Source organism: Cicer arietinum, chromosome 7 (genome assembly GCF_000331145.2).
Source record: "Cicer arietinum cultivar CDC Frontier isolate Library 1 chromosome 7, Cicar.CDCFrontier_v2.0, whole genome shotgun sequence".
NCBI lineage: Eukaryota > Viridiplantae > Streptophyta > Magnoliopsida > Fabales > Fabaceae > Cicer > Cicer arietinum.
In genome coordinates, this window is record NC_021166.2 from 3,347,071 (window position 1) to 3,369,449 (window position 22,379).

Here is a 22,379-nt window from a genome sequence, read left to right on the forward strand (position 1 = left end):
TTAAACATCTATTTACTAATACAAAAAATGTTGTAAATGAGAGTTCTGATTTTGTGACAAGACAAAATAATACTTTAGACATTGGCCTCGAGGTAGAGCACATGATTACACTGAATGCAATCAAAGTGAACTTTATAACAAAAAAGAGGAGCTGTTTTCCTACAGAAACATGGGTGCTAGAACATAATGTCGTAATCGCAGACAAGACAACTATAGTATTAAAAACTAGATCAAAGATCAAAGCAATAGATCTACTGGTCATAATTCAAATAGTTTAATTAGTTGAACTACGATTAAACATAATGATTATAAATAAACAAATAAATTTTAAAAAATTGAACCATTTGAACCACATCCAGTTGAACCCGATCTTAACAAAATTAGAACCAACTATGGTTGCAGCAATCAATAGACAAACCGATTCAAAACACAATACACAAACACACGGGTAAAGTTATAATAGCTCATTCTATCTATCCAAAGAATAGAAGTAAAGTTATAATTTAATATTTAACTTTTGGAAGGTTTTTTTTTTTTCTTTCAATTCTTGAAGATTTATAATAGAATTATAGAATCTAAGGACATTGAAGTAAGTAAGTGAAAAGTTCAACCATTTATGCAGATTATGTTGCCTTTAAGATATATTTGTTTGGATTGAGTAATCGAATTTGTTTAAGTAATTCTAATGCGTTCTTTTTGTTTATTCATTTATTTGTTTAGATTGAACAATAACTTATTTAAAGTTGAATTATTTTATAAATTAAAAAATTTTAGAGGCAACAATGAAATTTAAATTGAAATTTTTGAAAATTTGAAGGACCATCTTACAGACTTTTAGAGACAAATTTACAATATTTAAAATTTTTTAAGGATCAATTTGTTTTTGTTTTTATTTTTATTTTTATTTTTTTACAAAAAAATATACAAACCAATATACAATTTTTGAAACATATTGAGTTATATTTAAAATTTTTACGATGACCATTTCATGATTTATATATTACGAATAAAGAAGAAAATTGAAATTCTTAATTTTTAGTTAATATTTAAAACTTTCTAAATTTAGTTTTTAAAAATAAATCTTAAAAAATTTCATTATCAGTGAAAATTCTTCAGATTTATTATCTAAGCAACGTAAATTTCATTAAAGAATTTAAATTCCTTTAAAAAATTATATTCTCTCTAAAAATTCTCTTATCCAAACACACTCATAAAATAATATTCATAAGCATAAATGAATAAAAAAAATGTCTAAAAGCATAAGGAAAATCTTTTATTATAAATATAAAACTTAAGATAGGCACCAATCCAAAATAAAATTGCAAAATGATTAAAAAAAAAAACCATAAATCATACAAATATTATTGAGTGATATTTTGTGAAAACCATACGGATTAAATCAAATTTTAAGTTCTTTTTATTTATTTTTTTTATAATCAAATTTAACTAAACCAAAACTAGATACAATTTTTTTAATATGATTTATTTTTCATTATTATGAAATATTATATTTATATATTATTTGTTGATTTTTAGTTTTTTTCTTAATAATATATATCAGTTTAATTTAATAATTTTTTTCTTTTAATTTATATATTTAAAATATAATCAATAGTTTTTGTTTCATAATATTAAATTTTAGTATAATATATTTTAAAATCGAATGAAATTTCTATCTTATCATATTTTACTATTATTAATATTTTTTACAATAATAATTTAAATATAAAAAATTAATTCAAATTAAACTATTTGTAATAGAATTTGGTTGGATTTTTGTTCAAATATCTCATCCAAATCCAACTGAATTTCATATTATTTTATCTTTGAATAATATCAGATAATTTTTTTTTCAAAATCGATTTAAATTGCATCACAAACTCCTTTAATTAGTGTTCGTTTAAATTAAATTATAAACTAGAAACTGAAGTTAAAATAAAAAATTTTAGTTAAAAAATGATTATTATGTGACAAGAGATAGGGTAGACTTTTATAATCATTATTATAGTCATAATAAAGAACATTGATTATTATAAAAAAAAAACAAGCAACCGAGAAAAAGTTAATTTGAGTCCAATGAGTCAAATCTAGGGAAGGAATCGCATAATTAAATTAGTTATTTAAACAAAGAAAGAAATAAAATAAATCAGGTTTTGTGTTTCGCGTCGTGAAGCGTTGGCCGCGATCCTCGTTGTTCTCTGTAATCCGATTTATTCACAGTTTCGTGTTTTCCTCTCTTCTCCAACATTCACCCCCAAATTCTTTAAACTTCACCACATTCTTCCCTCTTTTTGCATCTAATATTATTTTTTTGAAGATTCAGCAAAGTTTCAAATTGAAGTTTTCTTTCTTTGTTTTTTTCATCCGAAACAGGTAAATTTCTTATTTCCATCTCTATCAACCTCCCAGATCCATTCTTAATTTATTATGCATGTTTGTAGTAAGATAGCTCATGAACTTTATTATCATTTTTATATTATTATTATAGAGGGTTTTTATGCATGTGTCATGGTTTGATTACGAATTGTAATTGTCCAGGTTCTGTTTTGATGCCACTAATTGTTGAACTCAACATAAAATAATTTTGTGTGTTTCTGATAAATATGAAGTAAGCGCAGGACATAGATCATGGTGAGGTATGTGATATTCACAATTGAAAGGGTGAATGATACATATTAGAATTAAGAAAGAGTTAGAGTGTTGATTTGGATTGGATTGGTTCCTCAATGATGTGTTAGAACTTATAACTGAAGTAAATTTTTTTGCAAGGAAGGAAAGGAGGGCAATGAATGGAAAACTATCTACTGATAAGGTTGTTTAAACTGATAAAAATACATATGATTAAGGTTAAACTTTCAAATTAATGATTGTTGTTGTATCTTTAATTTAGAATGTGTTATGTGTGTTATTTGTTATTGTGCATCTTTTTACTAACAATCAAAATTTGTGGTTTTTCTTGTTAGAACAATGTTTAATTTTGAGATTCTACTCTTTCCGAAAGATGAGACTTGAGAGCTAGCCCTTTTTTATTTATAGTTTTATTATGTTTATGCAGGATGAAGGCAGGGTTTAATGGATTAAAGGGTAAAGAAATTTCTCTTATTTCCATTGTTCTCATGTGTGCAACTATCATTTTATGGTCATGGGAGAAAACACCCGGTCTTACTGCCTTTCTTCCTCCCCAAACACCACTGCAGCTGTCTTCTGGTATACATCTATTTGTATAATTGTTTTCTTTTATACCGACATGATATTCTATCAATTTGAGAAGTATATTTTCTATTTGTTTTATGAAGGTAAAAGTATGTATATTGCTGTTATGGTTCTAAAAAGTTAATGCTTACAGACCGAAATAACTGTCTGACATATTCTTTTCACCTGTGTGGTGATATTTGTACCCTTCATCTCACCTTTCCAACCTGCTTTTGTGTTTCCAATCATATTGGTATTGTTGGGATCCCACACCGACAAGAGATAGGGCCGAAGTAGTCCTTATAAGGCTTCGACATTCCCCACCTCATGAGCAAGCTTTTGGAGCAAGTTAGGCCTAGCCCAAGCCCAAATTTTAAAATGTGATTTGAAGGTCTCCGAATCTAGTGTGGACGTCCAAAAGTTGATGTTTGACAGACAATTTTGGGTTTTATCTGCTTTGTAGGATGTGAACTCTAATATCAACTTGCATTCAGAGAGATATACTTGAATTGCTCTGAATGGCTAGGAGAGATTGACTGTCATTATGTTTATTTCATAATAAAGTAGGTATAACTAAATCCCTTGATTGTATAGTGAAAAAAAATAAAACTCAAACCATTTCTGCATTTAACTTATTATTTACAGCAGAATATGCACATTGGACATCTTAATAAAATATTCAATTATCTCAAGCACAAATATCAAAATATTAGAGAAAGAATGGTTCTAATCATAATTCCAATCAACATGATAGAATGCATTAACAGAGATACAAGCTGGTGGTTAGCCTTCTTCCACTCATCTCTTCACAAACATCGATATCATCACCCTTCTTAATGAGATGTTCTGGAAGGTCTTAACATAAGAACCTTACTTCAACAACATTCTACCTATCTAAATTTTTTTACCATTCAACCTTTGAGGTAGTGGCCTAGAAAAAGCAAAGGAAAATTAACTTTTCTTTGAGGCTTCAGACTCGGAGCCTCAGCTATGGAAGAAACAAGGGCAAAATACAAATAAATTGTAGCCCTAAAAAATCAACCTAGGGCAGACCAAACCTTCCAATCACGAGCAGCGAATGTGGTCAAATTGATCCAGAGCAGAATGAGAAGGTAATAATGAGTCAAATGAGATCGGGAGGGAAGACAATGACAACTGGGCGGCGGCACGTGGTTTGCATGTACGCAAAGAACTTGTGCTAAACACTGTGCACATGGGTGCGTGATGAATTCTCCTGCAACAGTTCTTCGAAGAGAATTACAATTACAATCAACAATTATTATTAATTATTGGCTTATCTTCTTGCAACCAAGATTTAGAAGTTTATGCTAACTAATGTTTGCATTATTCTCAGTCCTTTCTACACCATGTTCACATGTTTGCAGATCATTTAGCTAGTAGTTCTTCAGTGAAGGTACTACCAGCACCAGATCCACATATACATGTGACTGAACATGAATCATCGATGCCAAAGAAAAAGATCGCCGATGAGGTAGAAGAACAGGATCTTGATTTTACATCTCAGACAATTTCTGCACAAAGCTCTTCTGGAGAGAGCATGGGCGAAAGTGATACAGGAACTACTTCAGATACAGAACGTAAGTAAGATGTTGCTTTCGTTAACCTCTATGATTGTTGATTGTAATTGTAATTCTCTTTGAAGCACTGTTAAAGTAAGTTGGTAGGGTTAAATTAAATTAAAAATAATGTTAGTTGTAGACAACTTCTTCTAAAATACATCATATTCCAGGACATGTTATCGTTCTTTTAGCAATAAAGCCCTCTTACCATGTGGTTTTCCTTTCTCTATTAATATCTATCTCATGCTATCTTCTTGGGGAATAAATTTTTCTTTCATTGTGATGATGTAGAAATCCTTTCAAATGTGCCAGATGAAGAAGAGAAACACGAAAGAATTTTGGAAGCTGGGAAAAGCCATGGTGTACAAATTTCTTCCAGCCTAACAACATCTGAGGCTAAAAGTAATGAAGCTAAGGGGAAGAAAAATTCCAAACAAAAAAAACCTGATCTTATCATGAACACTCCACTAAAAAGCTCTTCAATTATTGGAAAAGAAAATTGGAATAATGCCACAGAAAATAAAGGTACTAGTCGTTTTGCTTATCATCCATGAAACTCTATTGAAAAGTTTACTATCTTTTGAATGAGATGGAAACAAGTTGATGCATCATGCATGCTTTTCAACCCGCTCTATAAAATTGAGCTGCTTTTCAAAGAATATCTCTGAATTTATATAAGAAACCGATTTTTATTATTGTTTCTAAAGAATCCTTGAACATTATAGGTCAAGGAAAATTGATAAATGTTGTTCAACTTATTTTCTAATAATGAGCTTTCTACTGAAGTGCATTTCCTATTTCTTTTAGGAAACTATTTTTCTTTTATACTTCTGAAGATACCTTGAAACCTTCTATAATTATCATAAAGTTAGACTAATGAACAGTATATTTGTGAGTGCGGTTAACAAGTGGATGTTCTCTTGTTGATTCTTTCTCCAGCCTGTAACTATGCAAAAGGAAAATGGGTCCCAGACAACAATCGGCCTTTGTATTCAGGTTTTGATTGCAAACAATGGCTCTCTGGGATGTGGGCTTGCCGCTTGATGCAACGTACTGATTTTGCATATGAGAAGCTTCGATGGCAACCAAAAGATTGTCAAATGGAGGAGTTTGAAGGTTCTAAATTCTTGAGAAGGTATTTCATTCTCTTGATCCATGCAAATAGATTGGACTTGTGTGTGATTGTCCTTAGCAACATTTCAGTGATTTTATGCTAAACATTGTGATTTTTTTAATTCCTTTGGCCCATAAGCTCATATGAAATGATTGAGGCACAAGCTGCTCATCAATTCACTTGAAAGAGGGTGGGTCAGCTACATTTGGGCATGTGTTAGCATGATATTGTCAGCTTACTTAATTTAGTCTATTTTAGTTTGTGTAGTACGATTGATGCTTTTGGAGATTCCTTTGCATTTATGATCTTCCTCTGATTTAGATTAACAGCTCCAACTTTCCCACCTATATTTATTGTTTTTGTCAGCCCACATTTTTTGGTTCAACTGGAAAAAACAAATGAATGCATAATCAGTTGTTAATCTTGGTGTATTCAGGATGCAAGACAAAACTCTAGCTTTTGTTGGAGACTCATTAGGCCGACAGCAGTACCAGTCTTTAATGTGCATGTTAACTGGCGGTAAGGAAACGAATGATGTTGAAGATGTGGGTAAGGAGTATGGATTGGTTGTAGCTGAGGGCTCTGCCCGTCCTAGTGGGTGGGCATACCGCTTTAAAAACACGAACAGTACCATTCTGTACTACTGGTCGGCAAGCTTATGTGATGTTGAACCTATTGATGTAAATAACCCAAACACAGATTATGCAATGCACCTTGATCGTCCCCCAGCATTCCTCCGTCAATTTTTGCACAGGTTCAATGTCGTAGTTCTCAACACTGGTCATCATTGGAATCGAGGAAAACTTAATGCCAATCGATGGGTAATGCATGTTGGTGGCAGGCCAAATACTGATAGGAAGATAGCAGTGATTTGGGCTGCCAAGAATCTTACAATTCGCAGTGTTGTAAGTTGGGTGGACTCACAGCTTCCAAAATATCCAGGTTTGAAGGTATTTTTTCGGACCATTTCTCCTAGGCATTTTTTTGGTGGGGAATGGAACACGGGAGGCAGTTGTGACAACACTAAACCAATGTCAGTAGGAAAAGAAATACTGGAAGAAGAGTCCAGCGATCAAGTTGCTGCAAGTGCGGTGAAGGGAACACGGGTGAAGCTCTTGGACATAACATCTCTTTCTCAGCTTAGGGATGAGGGTCATATATCACGGTACAGTTTAACAGCAAAGCCTGGTGTGCAGGATTGCTTACACTGGTGTTTGCCAGGTGTTCCTGATACATGGAATGAATTACTCTTTGCTCAAATTTAGTTTGCTTATCATGGTTTTAGGAGAGTATTTGGTTGGCCATGAAAAGGTGACAGCCATTACTTGGCTAGGATAAGATCACCCACTTTTAAAATCTTCATTTTGCAGAGGATGCAGTCATGGGGTTCGGCTATAATATGTCACGAGTTTAAACTATTGAGATGATTCGGTGAAGATACTGGAAGATCTAGCATGCGCAGACTAGCTATTTCACCCTGCCTTAAAAATTTATTTGACTACACAAAGTTGAGTTTTTAAATATAACTTATGTGACATGTACATTAGTTTCTTTCTATATATTTGTGAGTTCTCAACAGAAAAAGTAAGGTTGATAGTCAAAGCTGAAGGAGAGGAGCACTGGAAGATTATTACTGAAGTGAATTCTTAGCCTTTTTCTGGAGGTTTAAATCAATAGGACAAGATGCTGGTGCTCTCTCTTCTTTTAATTTTGTTTTCTTCTTTTTCTGGGAGGAGGGGGTTGGAAGAGAATAGTGTGTTTTTAGTCTCAGATTTTATTGTAGATTATAGATACAGATTATAGAGAAGCCAAAGGGTACTTTGATACATGTGATGTTGAATATTGTCTTCTACGGTTCACCAGTGATAATATTATTAGTGGCGTTTCTTTGTTTGTTGCAATAGTTATAATATTATGTTAGTTTGTGTGTTATTTAATATGTTTTGCTGACAAAAGAATTTATAATATACCTTTGTTCACCATAGTCCTATCAGATCAGAATTGCAAATTCTGTAATGCTCTAAGCAATAGACAATTGGTTCTCTCTTGAAAATGAAAACCGTCAAATAAGCATGAAGGATGAGAGGAAGGCGAGGACCATAGGTGAAGCCATCAATTTTATTTTAAATTTTAATTACTTTTGGGTTAAAGTTATGGATTTTATAAATGAGTGCACTGATTCTGGAAAAAAATGGTTTTTTTATTTTTTATTTTTTGAAGAAAATACATTCAATGTATTGTTGATCTTTCTCTACTGCAAGAAAAAGTTCAATAAAAATATGCTTATATTAAACTGCGGTCTGCGGTCCTTACAATTTCATTAGGTTTCCAATTATATTCTTCTATAAATTTCTTATGCATAAGTGACACATATATCAAATATATGTGTGAAATAGTTTTATATTATCTTTACATAATTAATCTCATAGTTTAAAAGTTTATCATATACCCGATAATTTTTACTCCGATTTTTGGTGATTTTTAAATATCTTGACCACTAGCTGTTTGTTTTTAAAATAATGGGTGAATTATGGGAAATAATTCAATTGAGTTCTATTTCAATAAATCAGTATAGTAATTTAATTTAATTTTTGACTCAATTTTTAAAGCGCTTGTTGAAATTTGGTTAAAGTTAAAATTGAAGCTTTCCTTGTTTGTTAATTGTTGTTGCAAGGCGATTGAAATACTGAAGACTCGTAGGATAATGACGCCGCACAAATGAATAGGGACAGAGTTGCTCTCATAAAAACCATTATTTTATTTAGAGCTACTCCAACGGTCAAATTGGGGGATATAGACAGCTCAGGAGCATATTTTTAATAAATGCTGACATAGACGTCCATATCTTATACACATGTTCTCCATTAAATTTGAACCCATTATTGTCATTGTGTAGGAGTAATAATACGTTTATGGTTCAAATTAATGTGAAAAAATATGCACACATTAAGTATGTGTTTGTTATTACGTCTAGGAGATCAACTTATCGCACACTTAATGTAGAAGAAGCTTCAATTTTTAGTTTCAACTTCACCGTGTATTAGACTGACTATTCCCACGGCATAATCCAAACAAGTAAACATGTTTATCTCCCATAATTTAAGAGTCAATTATATACATGATTAATCAAATCTAACCCTTATTAATAATATATCACAGACCAATCGATTTTGGGTCCACCTATATGAAGAAATCCGATTCGACATTCCATGCCGACACGGTAGAGAAACACGTGTCAAGACGCAAATGGTGGCACGTGTCTTCTAACGGAAAATCAGAAGCTTAAACTTTTATATGGCCCCACACTGCATGATCTTCACCTTTTCTTCTTAATTAATTTAATCATTCATTTTTTAATTAATTATTCTGATTCCTTCTTCTTCCTCTTCACAACTTTTCTATCTTCTTCCTATTCCACTTTTCAATTTCCAAAGGGTTTCTCTCTGAATTCTCTCTCTAATGGCGGAGGAATTTTCTAGAGCCGTTGAAGACGGACTGAAACTCTCCAAGCGTATATACTTCGGAAAAGACAGAGCGGTGGCGCCGCCGAAACCTCCACCGTCTATGGCAAGGTCGTCAAACGCGCTTCTTCCTAAAGCGCCAATGGTTTACGCTGTGATCTACGATCCAGGGATGGTAGATAACCCTGATATCCCTAGCTACCAACCACACGTGTACGGACGGTGCGATCCTCCGGCACTGATTCCGCTTCAGATGAGCGGAATTGAAATGGATATTGATTGTTATCTTGACACTGCTTTTATCACCGTCTCCGCCACTTGGAGACTCCATTGCGTTACCGCTAGCCGCTCCTGTGATTGCCGTCTTGCCATTCCCATCGGTCACCAGGTACTCTTTTTTTCTTATTTTGCTTCCGTTTGAAGTTTCCGATTTTAACATCCTTATAGTTAATAGCTTTACTTTTTTTAGAGGAACTTTTTTTTCTTTTCTTTTGGCACATGTCCAACGGTCTTTTTCAAAAAGAAACCTAAGTATTGGCTTTTAGTTTGTTTTAGCTAAACCACCATTTTAGTCCCTGACTCGACATAAATTTCAAATTAGTATTTGAATCATTAAAATAGTTTCTGAAATATATAATTTACTATCATTATAATGTCTCAGACTCAACTGATTGACATTTTGATATTAATTTGGTTTTTAGCTAAGTTATGGATTAAAGTGACAACGTCTAACACTTGCAGTGACTATAAAGGTAGTTCACCCCGTTTTGGTTTTTTAGAGTGTGAAGAACAAAAGGAAATAGTTTGTTCATCTATAGAATGCTTCTTATGTTTTTTTTTTATTCTTTCTATATTGTGTTTCTGATATGATTTGGCTAACAGGGTTCAATTCTAGGTGTTGAGGTTAATCTTCCTAGAAAATCATATTCTACTCAACTGGTTGTTATGGATGACTACAATGAAAACCAAAGTTCCACTCCAGCTCAAAACGGAGGCTTTCTTAAATCAAATATATTTACTTTAACTATACCACAGGTAAAAAAAAATTAGCTTGTGTGTAAAGATATTGGTTTCTATATCTGTTTAATGTAGTGAGTAGTATTAGAATGATGATGTTTATTTTTTTCAATGTGCTTTGTAATATAACAGATTGATGGGGGTACCAATTTATCAGTTAAAATCCACTGGTCTCAGAAAGTAGAATACTCCAATGGCGAGTTCTCTTTGAATGTGCCATTCAGCTTTCCTGATTTTGTCAACCCCGCTGGGAAGAGAATGTCGAAAAAAGAAAAGATACGAATGAATGTGGATGTTGTTGCTGGAAGTGAACTTCTGATCAAGACAACAAGCCATCACCTACAGGTTCATTTTTGGTTTGGTTTTCACATATGGGACCAATGTTGAAATTTCACAGAAGATATAACCAGTTGACGATTTTATTTTGTCTGAACAGGAAGTGAGGCGTCATGCTGGTAGTATGGGTTTCTCAAGTGATAACGAAGTTCTCCATTGGTCGAAAAATGATTTTAGCTTTTCATATGCAGTAAGACTCCTGATCATTTTATTTTATGCTTTTCATTGTAGCTTCTTCAGCAGATGAAAGATTATCTTATTAGCATATTACATGCATTTAGGTTTCCTCAAGTCATATAAATGGTGGTGTTCTCTTGGAATCTGCATCTGCGCATGATTTTGATCAAAGAGAGATGTTCTACATATATCTTTCCCCTGGAGATATACAGAATAAGGTTTGTAGTTTGTACACTAACTATAAGCTTTGAGTATGTGTTTTAAATTTTCTTTTTATTCTCCTTCTAATCCTACTTGATCTTTAGGTATTCAAAAAGGACATAATATTCATCATCGACATCAGTGGAAGCATGCAGGGAAAGCTAATTGATGACACAAAGAATGCACTACTGTCTGCTCTCTCTAAGCTTAATCCCGATGATTTGTTTACAATTATAGCCTTTAATGGAGAGAGTTATGTATTTTCGAAAACGATGGAATTGGCTTCCAAGGATGCTGTAGAAAGGGCCAGTGAGTGGATCAACATGAAATTTGTTGCTGCGGGTGGTACAAATATTTCACATCCGTTAAATACGGTAAACTAAATTTATGCAGTTTTACATAAACATAAATATTATAAAATTATTGAGTAGAGGTTAATACTGAACCAACATTTTATGTATTGAACATACCAAATCAATCTATGCTCAACTTGCTATGTGGAGAACTCACTCATGTTTTGCTTCATTTAAGGGTTCTCAGATTTGCTTTGATGTATTTTTGATTACCAATTTACCATCGTAATTGTTTTGTGCTCTTTGTTGCTTTTCTGTTCAGGCAATTGAAATGCTATCCTGTGCTCAAAGCTCGCTCCCTATAATTTTCCTAGTCACAGATGGAACTGTTGAAGATGAGAGACAAATTTGTGCTACCGTAAAAAACCACATGCTCAGTGGAGAATCTATATGCCCTCGAATATACACTTTTGGTATAGGTATGACTTCTAGTACTTTAAACCTTGATCGGATACTTTCTTTATCTGATAAACCCTGTTGAAGGTCTTGCTTATGTTAAACATAACACCTCATTCAACCTCAGGTTCATTCTGCAATCATTATTTCTTGCGGATGCTTGCTATGATTGGTAGGGGCCAATATGATGCTGCCGTGGATGTAGGCAAGTTTTATATTAAATTTGAAAAAAGAACATAGCATTGTACTTTGCTTATTTCATTTTTGTTCAAAGTTAGATGACACTGTTAGGTTTTAGAGAATTTTTGGTCATCAAACTGTGTCAATATGTCCAACAATAATTATATTACATGAGGGGTCGGTTGCATAATTATATTAGGATCACCTGGTTGTTGACATTTGACTCTAGAATGTACTTTTTGAGTTTTCTTCAAGGATCAGAGAAGAGGTAGTATACATACCAGTTTTGCATCCTTAGTTCTAAGAATATATCTCTCCCTCTCCATCTCTCTCACCTTTGTTCAAATGCATTAATATTTGCAATAGAGTAGTGTGATTTTTCTGGTTGGGTCATTTGCAATAGAAACTCTCACTTTTGGTATTTAACATAAGTATCGGAAAAGAGGTAGTATACATACTAGTTTTTCATACATAATTATAAGTAAATCTCTCTATCTCACCTTTGTTGAAATGCATTAATATTTGCAATAGTAGTGCAATGTTGCTGATAGGTCATTTGCAATAGAAACTCTCACTTTTGGCATTTAACATAAGAAGTTTTTTCAATGACCCTATCTAAATTTTGTATGCATTCTGCATTTGCTATTAATGTTATAGTTGTCCCTCTTTTTTGAATTGCCAGATTTGATTGAGCCTCAAATGCTGACATTGTTTGAAAAAGCTTCATCACTCATTCTTGCAAATATCAAAATGGACATGTTGGATGAAATTGATCAAGTTGAGGTAAAAAAAAAAAACTTTTCTGAATTCATGCTTTTCATTCTTTCCCAAGGTCATTAGCATAAATATGCTTTGTACAAATTTAGATCCTCTCATTTTCCTATCTGCTTTCACCCTCATGTTAGGAGAGTACAAAACAATTTTGATGAACTTTACACAAATAAAACTGAGTAAAGGAGTGAAGAAAAGGTGAGGATCCGAATCTGCTTTGTACCATTCAAAAACTATCATTCATCTGAAGATTAATTCTTTTTCCTTTGGTTTACCTGTCACTCCCTCATCCCACAATCTGATTATATGTCTTAATTTATGACAAAATCCTGAATTTATCATTAACATGATAAAATATGCCATGGGGCTCGGATCATTTTTATTGTTCTCTTCCCTTCCATGTGAGTACTGAATAAACACTAGTTCACTGGTACCTCAGGGGATTGTGGTTTATACCTACAATTTTGATCATTTAGTTTCTGTTTATATCTTCTTTGGAGTGTTGTTAGAAATATATTCTGCTGTGATGGAACCCACATGTCATGGAAATTATGACTGTTTACTTTCTGTCAGGCATATCCTCTTGCATGTTAGAATTTTGTCAACTTTCTCTGAGCCTGTGGCTCTTATGGCATTATCTGCAATTTTTTGTGATAGGTATACCCTTCCCATATCCCGGATCTTTCGTCAGAGGGTCCATTGATTTTATCCGGCAGATACAAGGGAAGTTTTCCTGAAACTTTTAAAGTCAAAGGTATCTTGGCTGATTTCAGTAATTTCGAAATAGATTTGAAGATACAAAAGGATAAGGGCATACCTGTACAAAGGGTAAAGTTTTCTTGTTTTTGAAATTATATTTTGTAGAGGATGTTCTATATTTTGTTTGTTAGTGCTGCATAAGCAAACTATTGAAGAAGATGTTGTTCCTTAATGCACATGTTAATAGCTGGGCCATGTTTTATCAGTACTATAAAACCTAATAAATTAGGATCTAGACAAATAAAATATGTTCCTTTTTTTATCTATCTACAAGTCTTTATATTGGTATTAAACCATTGATTTATGATCCATCTTTATCTTTCTTCGCTATGCTTGTGAGGCTGTGATTCATAAATACATGTTTCCTTCATCTTATTCTCACAGTCATGGTCCTTTCATCTTTAACTAGATGCTACTTTATGAATAAATATCCACAAATTTTTACCATTCTGTTTCACTTCCTATATTATTATTACTCATTATATTGCTCTATCTCTTCCTCAGGTTTCTGCAAGAGATCAAATACAGCATCTAACTGCTCAAGCATGGCTTTCAGAAAATAAACAATTAGAACAAAAGGTCGGTTAATACTTCCTTTGCTACTGCTGTTAATCCACTCAGTGTTAACAAAGCATACATTCGGTTGTCTCTTTATTCCATAAATATTCAATAAGTTTTCTTATACCGTATCATTTAATTGGCAGGTAGCAAAACTGAGCCTGCAGACTGGCTTTATATCTGAGTATACGTGTATGATAATACTTGAGAATGATCATCTAAAGAAGGTTAAAGAATCACCTGGAGCAAAAGAAGTACGTATCAGAAGTTTTGATGATTTTGTCTTATAAATAAACCAGATATTAAACAATACTTTCATTATGAAATTCCGCATCTACAATTTTTCTTTTGAAAATATACTGTCATTAATTCTTAGAAATATGACATCGAAATATCTAAATTGTTAAAAAAAATTGAAATATCTAAGAACACCTAGTCAGCCTGTCTATTTATGGTTTACTTATTTTGTTATACAACATAGATTAAAACCTCAGCAAACGTTTTTCTAACCAGTACTTCTTCAATAATTTTAAGCAGGTGTCAAAAAAGAAACATTCTAAGTATGACGTAAATGTCAAAGGCCAGAGAATGATTTTACTCCCACACTTAGGTATTGGCTTTGGCAACTTGACAGCAACAGCTGAAAATACTCCTCCGGGATATGAAACGGTGCCTGAAATGGCTGAAATCTTTAAGGCGGCGTCAAATTGCTGCAGCACCATGTGTGGTTACTGTTGTTGCATGTGCTGCATCCAGTGCTTTGACAAGATTAACAACCAATGTCTAACTGCATTGAACCAGCTTTGCATTGGTCTGGGATGCCTTGCCTGCCTCAATTGTTGTTCTTTATGCTGTGGTGGAAACAACGACTGAAATCTACTTTGTTTCAAGATTTTTGTATTTTACAGCATAGCAATTACTTTTGAATATGTATATGAGTAAGTCTTCTGCTTTAGTTCAGCGGTGGCTTTTATTGTATAGCTTTTAAGGATAGTCGTGCAAGTTTAAACTTGCAATAGAAAGTAAACTATACCCAGCAAGACGAAGAATTTATACATGGTGTTAATTGCCATCAATGAAAGAGTTTTTTCTTGAATTTTCTTTGCTTCTTCCAATATCCATTCAATGGTGGTCTGTTTATTAAATTATTGTCTGTATTCTTTTAGTTGCTACTTGAGAAATGGAGTAAATCTTCAAATTGCCTCCCTGAAATTGTAAGGTTCGGACATTTATCTCTGAAATTTGAAAATAGATAAATAACACCCTTAAATTTAAAAGACATCGGATAAATAACAGCCGAGTTCGCTAGATAAGCGGTCTACGTCAACCTCATTAACGGAGGGACTATATTGTCTGACATCTTTCAATTTCTTATTTACCTATTTTCGAATTTCAAATGATTAATGTCTGACACTTACGATTTCGAGGGGCAATTTAGTGACTTCGAAATCCCTTGAATGTATGACTTTCTGAATAGGAATTTAAGTCCCATGTTGATTCTCAATATAAAGAGTGAGTGGTACAGTTGCATGTTTAAACCATCCGATCACAAATTAATAAAAAATATATTTTATGTGTGATAGAGTTGCCAACGAATCCAAAAATTACATTGAAACAGTTTTCATACATCAAAGGGGCAATTCATTCATTATTTGATTCTGAAAAGCTACTACTGCAATACAAATTAAGATTCAGTAACTAGACAAGATTGAAGCAAGCAAGCAGTGTTTATTAACATTGTACAATATTAATATCACTCAGGAAAAGTGAGAGTAGTGATGAGAGGCTCCAATTGAGGAAAGTGTGAAATGAGGTGAGAAGGTTTAGCAAGTTCAAAATCCTGGAACTGAAAAGCAGGTGCGCAAGTGCATCCTACAAGAGAGTAGTGACTCTCACCATCTCTAGGTGGGGCCTTCACAAACCCTCCATCAACAGAGACAGTAAAATCATTGGTAGGAAAAGAACCAAACCAGACATTGGGAGGCACCGTGTACTGCGGTGTCTGATCCTTAGTCAAATCGGATCCAAGACATGTAAACTTCACACTTGCATCTTTCTCATTCAGTTCCACCACCTACATATGAAAACACTTCATTCTTCACTATCATAGTAATATTTCTAATTATTAATTTAAGAGATAAAAAGATAAAAAAGTTAATTACATTAAGAATTACAAAGACTTAAATAAACAACTAAGTTAACATAACTAACTGAACAATATAATAATTTAGAAACGTAGAGAAAATTACGGTGATGGGGTCTCCAATGTAATGATGCCAGGTTTCGGAACAAGGTATACGATGAAGGCGAGACATGTTCCCAGATGGAAGCAGAAAATATATGGATGTGGAAACTGGTCGATCAACTTTGTCTGTGTTGAGAGTAAAAGAATAATTAAATATGTATGAAATGGAAAAGAAAAGGTTAGATTTGAATTTGATTAAGCTTACATTGAGGGGGAAGATGAGAAGTGGAAAGAAGAACGGAGTGGTCACGGAAGGTCTCGGCGTAAAAGCCACCTTCTGGATGAGGCTGTAGATTCAGCTTCTTAGCGATCTCCGATGCCGACAAAGACATGCTTCTTCTCAATTGCTCAACGAGGGATTTCTGATTTGGGATCTAGTTGTTACTCTTATGGCTGCAGCTTAAGGCAACGTTACCCCACCAACACTTAATATTGTTGACAAACATTTTAGTGATATTGAGAACATCAAACTTGACCGTATATTTTGATTGAAGTAGATGAAGGAAAAAATGAATATATTTAAATGAAATTGTCTAATTCATATTTTATGATGGGAAAAAGGTAAAATCCATTTTATTTTTGTTGTTCCTTTATTTTTAAGAGATTTAGAGGGGAGGAGAGTAAGTTTATATTACTAAAAATATTTTTTTTTAGTTATATACAAAAAAAATAAAAAATAAATTTATTTTTTCTTTCCTCTCTCTTTCGCTCGGTTGAACCAAACAGCTAGTAAAAGAACAAAAAATAGTGACACTAATTAGATCTAATTAAAAGATTGTGGCAAATCAATGTTCGAATCACGACTCAAAAAGAAGTAATAATATTTATTTTTTAATTTGTTTTAAATAAAATTATCTCTGATAAAAAAATTATAAAGAATAAAAATAAAAAATAAGTATAATTACTGATTTTCTTAATTCTTAATTGACACTCCCTCAATTCACGTTTATAAACAAAAAAACTTATCTCGCTCTTTTTAAGAAAAATAGTAAATCTAATTTAATAATACCATAAGAAAATACTTAACGAAAAAAATAAAATATAAATTAATGAAAGTGTGTTGTAAGAATAATATTAAATATGTTAAAATTAATTAACTTTTGTTTATATTAAAAATCACACAAAAATATCACTGTTTTTTGAAAATACTCTCTCATGATTTATAACAGAAAGGAAGCACAAAAATAAGCTAAGGAAGGAATAATAGAAGGGGATTAACTAACAAGGAAAAGTTAGAATCAGACATATCCGAAATATTAATAGAGAAATCAATCTTATTATAGAGAAAAAAAACAAAACAAAAAAAACAAAACAAAAAAAACAAAACAAAAAAAAACAATATGCTATAGCCAAGTGAGGACGTTTTATGCATATGTCTGAATTTGATAACAGGTTTCCATCCCTCCTCCTCCCCGTGCGCGTGTGTGAGCTACTAGGCCACTTATCTATAAATAAAACACAATTCAACAGATTTCACGTTTGATTGTTAAAGCACCTTCCTTAGGTCAATTATATTAAGTATATAGAACATAAAGATATATAAGTTATAGGTTCCATATGTGGAGGATGAATTAAAGGATGTTTCGAGTCTAAAATGCAAAAGAAAAATACATTCAAATTCAAATAAATATTTTCTTGTCTAAAAGAGTTCAAATAGATAATTTTATCTATTATAAAAAAATTATCGCAGTTACATGACCATGTGGAATTAGATATTGACCGATAAAAATGTAAGGTTAGAATTACGCATGCGAAACTGTTATGGCCGAGTGATGATTATGCAAAACAAGATACAAATAGAAATACAATTATTATAGAAAGAAATGAAAGAATAACATAGTATACTCTATTCAGCAAAGAAAGGTAGGCTACCCTCGTCTCTAAGTGGCCTAGGAGAAAACTTATAAAAAACGGGTAAGGATATAATTGACCAAAGACAAGATTGTCCAATATTTATGTTAAGAGTCAAACAAACAAAACACTATAGTCAATTATCACCCAAAAAAAATACTAGTCAAACCAAAATAGATGTTTAAAGGTAAAATATCTAGTGTTAAACCTACCTCGCACATGACATGACTTCGCATCACCAGTTAGTGAAAAAAAGCTGTGGTTAGTAAAAAATCATGATTTTTCTATAATCCAAACGAATTCTTATTTACAAGCTATTTTGTGATGTGTACCACATATTCTGGTAATCATGTTTAAGATACTATGGATATTAAAGGTATACATCTCTTCTAGAAAGTAATAGTGTGGATCACCACATTGTAGGTGAGAGACTAGCTCCTTTGCCAGACCCACCTCCATTGGTCTTATTTACAAGCTTTTAAAAGCTTAAATGAAGTAAATCCAAGATATAACAACTAGTTGACGTATTATCTCCCTCAAGTTACAATATTATTTTGAAGAAACGTTGTTGTTTGAATCATGATACAACTAAAGAGACAAATGCATGAAACTCGAACAACTTTTGAGCTACGATTCATTCATCTCCGAAAAACTTTCCCAGCAAACTCTTGAAAGGAGTTCCCCAGACCGGCACCCACAGCTTCACCTAAATATTGTACCTGAAAATTATCTTAATGACTAAGAAAACTCGAAAGCACCAAGCACTATATTCCAACCTTGTAAAAAAACACAATATTCCAAAAAATGACAATTTCAAAAACTTGAGGTACCAATCACTGTCAAATTGAGGACTACCTCTTGAATGGTTTTCTTCAAATTAAATGCATCTTTTACTCGAGCATCCAAAAATGCCCATGTATCCCGAAAATCTGCTACGAAAGAAGCCACAAAAGTATCAGGAACAATTCTCACAGGTCACAACTATACCACATCGAGCCATAAACAGCAGGTTTCAACCAAAAATGTTACTTATTTAACATAGATACCAAAAGTACCTGAGTATCCATGGGAGGGAGGCATAAACGAATAAAGATCCATTTGCTTTTGGTGAATAAAAATTCCATTTTTTATCCAACAGTTAACTTTATCAAATTAATCCTCAAATATATTAAAAAACATATGACAGTCTTTTTTAAGATAATCGAAAAAATAGAATCCTTTCAATATCTTCAAAGCATTCAGGATGAGAAATTCAAGATCAAAAGAAAGAATGATGAAGATATGTTTGGATTTTTGCTGCAAGTGTACATTTGCACCCAAATGTGCATTTCAGTCCAAGGAACTACTGATAATTTGACACTATGTATCCAACTGTGCATTTGATATTTTCCAACAGAATCAGGAGGTGATCAACAACCAAATGATTATAATTAGAAAAGCACCAAATTACAATATAACAGATGAAACTTATCAAACAAAAATCGAAGCAAGCTTGTATTCATAAAAGGTATGCTGGAAAAGCTTACCAGCAGAACCATCTGTCAGCATATAAATCTCTGCCGCTGAATATATTCCTCCAAGGACAGCGCGCTTGGCATACCAATCAATTTCAGAGCCATTATCACCAGCAGCATGCCAGATCTCATCCACAAGCATTGCCCTCTGCTTAAAACTTGTTGGAACATTTGCTGGCTGTGCCTGTAAAGAAGTTATTTACAAGAAACTCTTTCACCTCTACAATTCACATATACCTAAGCCTCTAACAGGGAAAAGGACGTAGGAAGAGACCTGGATGCTGAGAGCTTGAGGCCATGTGGATATGTAAGGACCTTGCATTTCTAGACGAAATCTGATAAGCTTAGAGATGCAGTCACTTGGTGTCAAGTTTTTCAAGCTTTCTCGTTCTGAGTCAATTCTATCAATGAGTCTTTGTAAGCAGTCATCCATGAAAAACTGAAAGAAAACAAAAGTTTTATGATAAACAAAATGATTGATTCATAAAATAAGTGAAAGAGAGCATTCTTCCACAATCCACTAAACTGATCTAACTTGATAATGATCAATTGGAAGGAAATTCATGCATTGGAAAATCATAACTGAAAAAAGCAGCAAAAAAAAAACTGATAAACATCATTGACAAATCCTGAAATTATAGTTGGCCAAAGATCACATCTTACAATATATAAGAGTATAATACAAAGGAGACTAATTGTAACTTTTAGTGTTTAGACATGTGCCAAATTACACTAATAGGGGACCCAAAAGAGAACACACACATGCACGCACATAAAAGGGAAAGGGCAAGGACATATATAACTAAGCAACTATTCTGAGTCACTAATTTCATATTAAAAAGACACAAACTATAAGAATTTTTTCTCTCATTTTCACACTTATCCCTTCTCTCGGAGAAAAACCTTTCCCCAGTTGGATTAGAGAGAACATGTTATAACTATAACTCATAATTGGAATTACAGGATAAAATGTTCACACGTACATTATAACATAAACATTGCGAACCGGCTGATAGCGCCATTTTCTACCTGACCCAACATAACATTAGCTACTATATTCCTCTTCTAAATTCTATCTATCATGCAATTTGAGACCAACCATATCATTGAATAGTATCAATGACAACACCCTACACATGAAAGTTTAACAAAACAATCTCAACCATCACGCAAGATGAATGTTCAAATTTGTCACAACTCAACACAAGTAAACAAGACATTACAATGCTACAATTACTCTAATCATACTACCTATGTCCCTAAATATAAGACCTTCTTGAGAAGTTTCTCTGTTTCTTTTAATAAGATCTTCTTTAAATTTTCAACTACATTAATTATTTATTTACTAACATATCTCTAATTAATTTGCATCTTTTATTGCAACCAACAACAAATATTATAGGGAAAACACTAACTGTTTCTCCCTTTTGATAAAATTCTAAAAACAATATCAATTATCAACAAATTTAACACTACTATCAAGTTTCTTAATTCTCGTGATTTAATTGATGGAGGTAGTACTAAATTTGATAAATACCACTTGCATGAAGATAAAAGGAACTGTTTCCCCTTTTCCATTTCTTCTATATTATTTTAACTGACTAGGTTAAATTGCCCAACTTAAATTTAAATTAAAGAAGCTTAATACAGTGATTAGATGCAAGAAGAGAAAAAAGACACTGAAAATGATAGAGAAAAAAATGAACCTCAACCAATGCTGCTTCCTTCCTCGATAAAGATCCAACAATAGAAGGTGAAAGACCAACATCTTTTGCTCCTGCAATTAACGCTTCTTCTGTCCATCCCATCTTTATCTGAAAAACCATTTAATTACGGAAAATGGAATAATCAAGAATTCAAGATACATAAAAATAAAGATTAAATTGAAAAAAGAAGAGAAAGAGAGTGAGTGTACGAACGACGTGAGTGAGCGAAACTTGAAGCAATCGAGTATGTTCTTCCTCGTACTTGGCTCCTGATCTAGGGGTTTCGAAGCGCCGAGAATCTTCATCGGATGATGATGATGTTGAAGAAGTGGAATCAGATAAACTAGGGTTTTCGGTGGTGGAAACAACGGGAATTGGATCATTGATAGAGTGTGGATTAGAAAATGGTTGAGTATTATCCGTAGTGGAAAAGCGAGAAGAGGTTATGAATGTTTGAGGAAGCCGGAATCGGAGTCCAGTGTTTCCATTGAAGTGTTTTGCGGTGTGCAATAATCGACTCGCCACCGTTCGGTACATTTCGCTGCTGCTGCCGTGGTATCTGAAATAGAGATATTTTTGGGAAGAAAGAAAATCAAAAGAACGTGACAGTTTGAGTTGGGCGTATTAGAGATATATATATAGATGCACCACGTGTTTAACCATTTGCCACCCACGTATGCATCCTAGTCAACTACCCGATTTGGCCAAAACTTAAACCATGTCTTAAAAGTTTTCAGGAACACTAAACACTATATTTTTTCGATAATAAATAACCAAAGCTAAATATAGGAAAATTATATTCCCATCTCTGCATTACTAGAAATGTTAGTAGAAACCTTATACTAAACACACCCAATGCATCCCTCCATTACCATAACGGTATACTGACATACAAATTCTTTATGTATAATCATGTATATATTTTACATAAAAAATGTCTTTATGCATACAATACTAAAACTCATAAA

General features: G+C 32.9%; 4 protein-coding genes across 12 annotated transcripts; 2 read left to right on the top strand and 2 right to left on the bottom strand.

The window, feature by feature from the left end:
* Positions 1 to 2,104: 2,104 nt before the first annotated feature.
* LOC101512673 (protein trichome birefringence-like 16) lies at positions 2,105 to 7,779 on the top strand. Of its 7 annotated transcripts, none has more exons than XM_027336792.2 (7): positions 2,105 to 2,373; positions 2,539 to 2,636; positions 3,056 to 3,207; positions 4,578 to 4,790; positions 5,064 to 5,297; positions 5,712 to 5,907; positions 6,323 to 7,779. In XM_027336792.2, the coding sequence occupies exons 2-7, from the start codon at positions 2,629 to 2,631 to the stop codon at positions 7,149 to 7,151; spliced, it is 1,632 nt and encodes a 543-aa protein (XP_027192593.1). In that variant the 5' UTR covers positions 2,105 to 2,373; positions 2,539 to 2,628; the 3' UTR covers positions 7,152 to 7,779. The 7 variants fall into 7 exon arrangements, with proteins under 7 accessions (XP_027192593.1, XP_073219416.1, XP_073219417.1 ...); XM_073363315.1 differs by lacking the exon at positions 2,539 to 2,636 and adding an exon at positions 2,770 to 2,812; XM_073363316.1 differs by lacking the exon at positions 2,539 to 2,636 and adding an exon at positions 2,774 to 2,812.
* A 1,452-nt stretch (positions 7,780 to 9,231) lies between these two features.
* Positions 9,232 to 15,191, top strand: LOC101514299 (uncharacterized). Of its 2 annotated transcripts, XM_004507952.4 has the most exons (13): positions 9,235 to 9,735; positions 10,230 to 10,382; positions 10,497 to 10,709; positions 10,801 to 10,890; positions 10,982 to 11,095; positions 11,183 to 11,452; positions 11,694 to 11,850; positions 11,955 to 12,032; positions 12,690 to 12,790; positions 13,436 to 13,606; positions 14,042 to 14,116; positions 14,242 to 14,349; positions 14,633 to 15,191. In XM_004507952.4, exons 1-13 carry the CDS (start codon positions 9,346 to 9,348, stop codon positions 14,966 to 14,968), a joined length of 2,256 nt encoding a protein of 751 aa, XP_004508009.1. In that variant the 5' UTR covers positions 9,235 to 9,345; the 3' UTR covers positions 14,969 to 15,191. The 2 variants fall into 2 exon arrangements, with proteins under 2 accessions (XP_012573394.1, XP_004508009.1); XM_012717940.3 differs by lacking the exon at positions 13,436 to 13,606 and having other exon boundaries at positions 9,232 to 9,735.
* Positions 15,192 to 15,648: 457 nt separating this feature from the next.
* LOC101514621 (uncharacterized) lies at positions 15,649 to 16,829 on the bottom strand. The gene is made up of 3 exons (XM_004507953.4): positions 16,546 to 16,829; positions 16,345 to 16,466; positions 15,649 to 16,169 (listed from the first exon to the last, which is right to left on the bottom strand). Exons 1-3 carry the CDS (start codon positions 16,670 to 16,672, stop codon positions 15,849 to 15,851), a joined length of 570 nt encoding a protein of 189 aa, XP_004508010.1. The 5' UTR covers positions 16,673 to 16,829; the 3' UTR covers positions 15,649 to 15,848.
* A 1,624-nt stretch (positions 16,830 to 18,453) lies between these two features.
* LOC101514952 (uncharacterized) lies at positions 18,454 to 22,027 on the bottom strand. 2 transcript variants are annotated; one of them, XM_012717840.3, is made up of 6 exons: positions 21,625 to 22,027; positions 21,412 to 21,519; positions 19,980 to 20,144; positions 19,718 to 19,889; positions 19,047 to 19,123; positions 18,454 to 18,910 (listed from the first exon to the last, which is right to left on the bottom strand). In XM_012717840.3, the coding sequence occupies exons 1-6, from the start codon at positions 21,946 to 21,948 to the stop codon at positions 18,830 to 18,832; spliced, it is 927 nt and encodes a 308-aa protein (XP_012573294.1). In that variant the 5' UTR covers positions 21,949 to 22,027; the 3' UTR covers positions 18,454 to 18,829. The 2 variants fall into 2 exon arrangements, with proteins under 2 accessions (XP_012573294.1, XP_004508011.1); XM_004507954.4 differs by having other exon boundaries at positions 19,047 to 19,120; positions 21,625 to 22,025.
* Between the last annotated feature and the right edge of the window lie 352 nt (positions 22,028 to 22,379).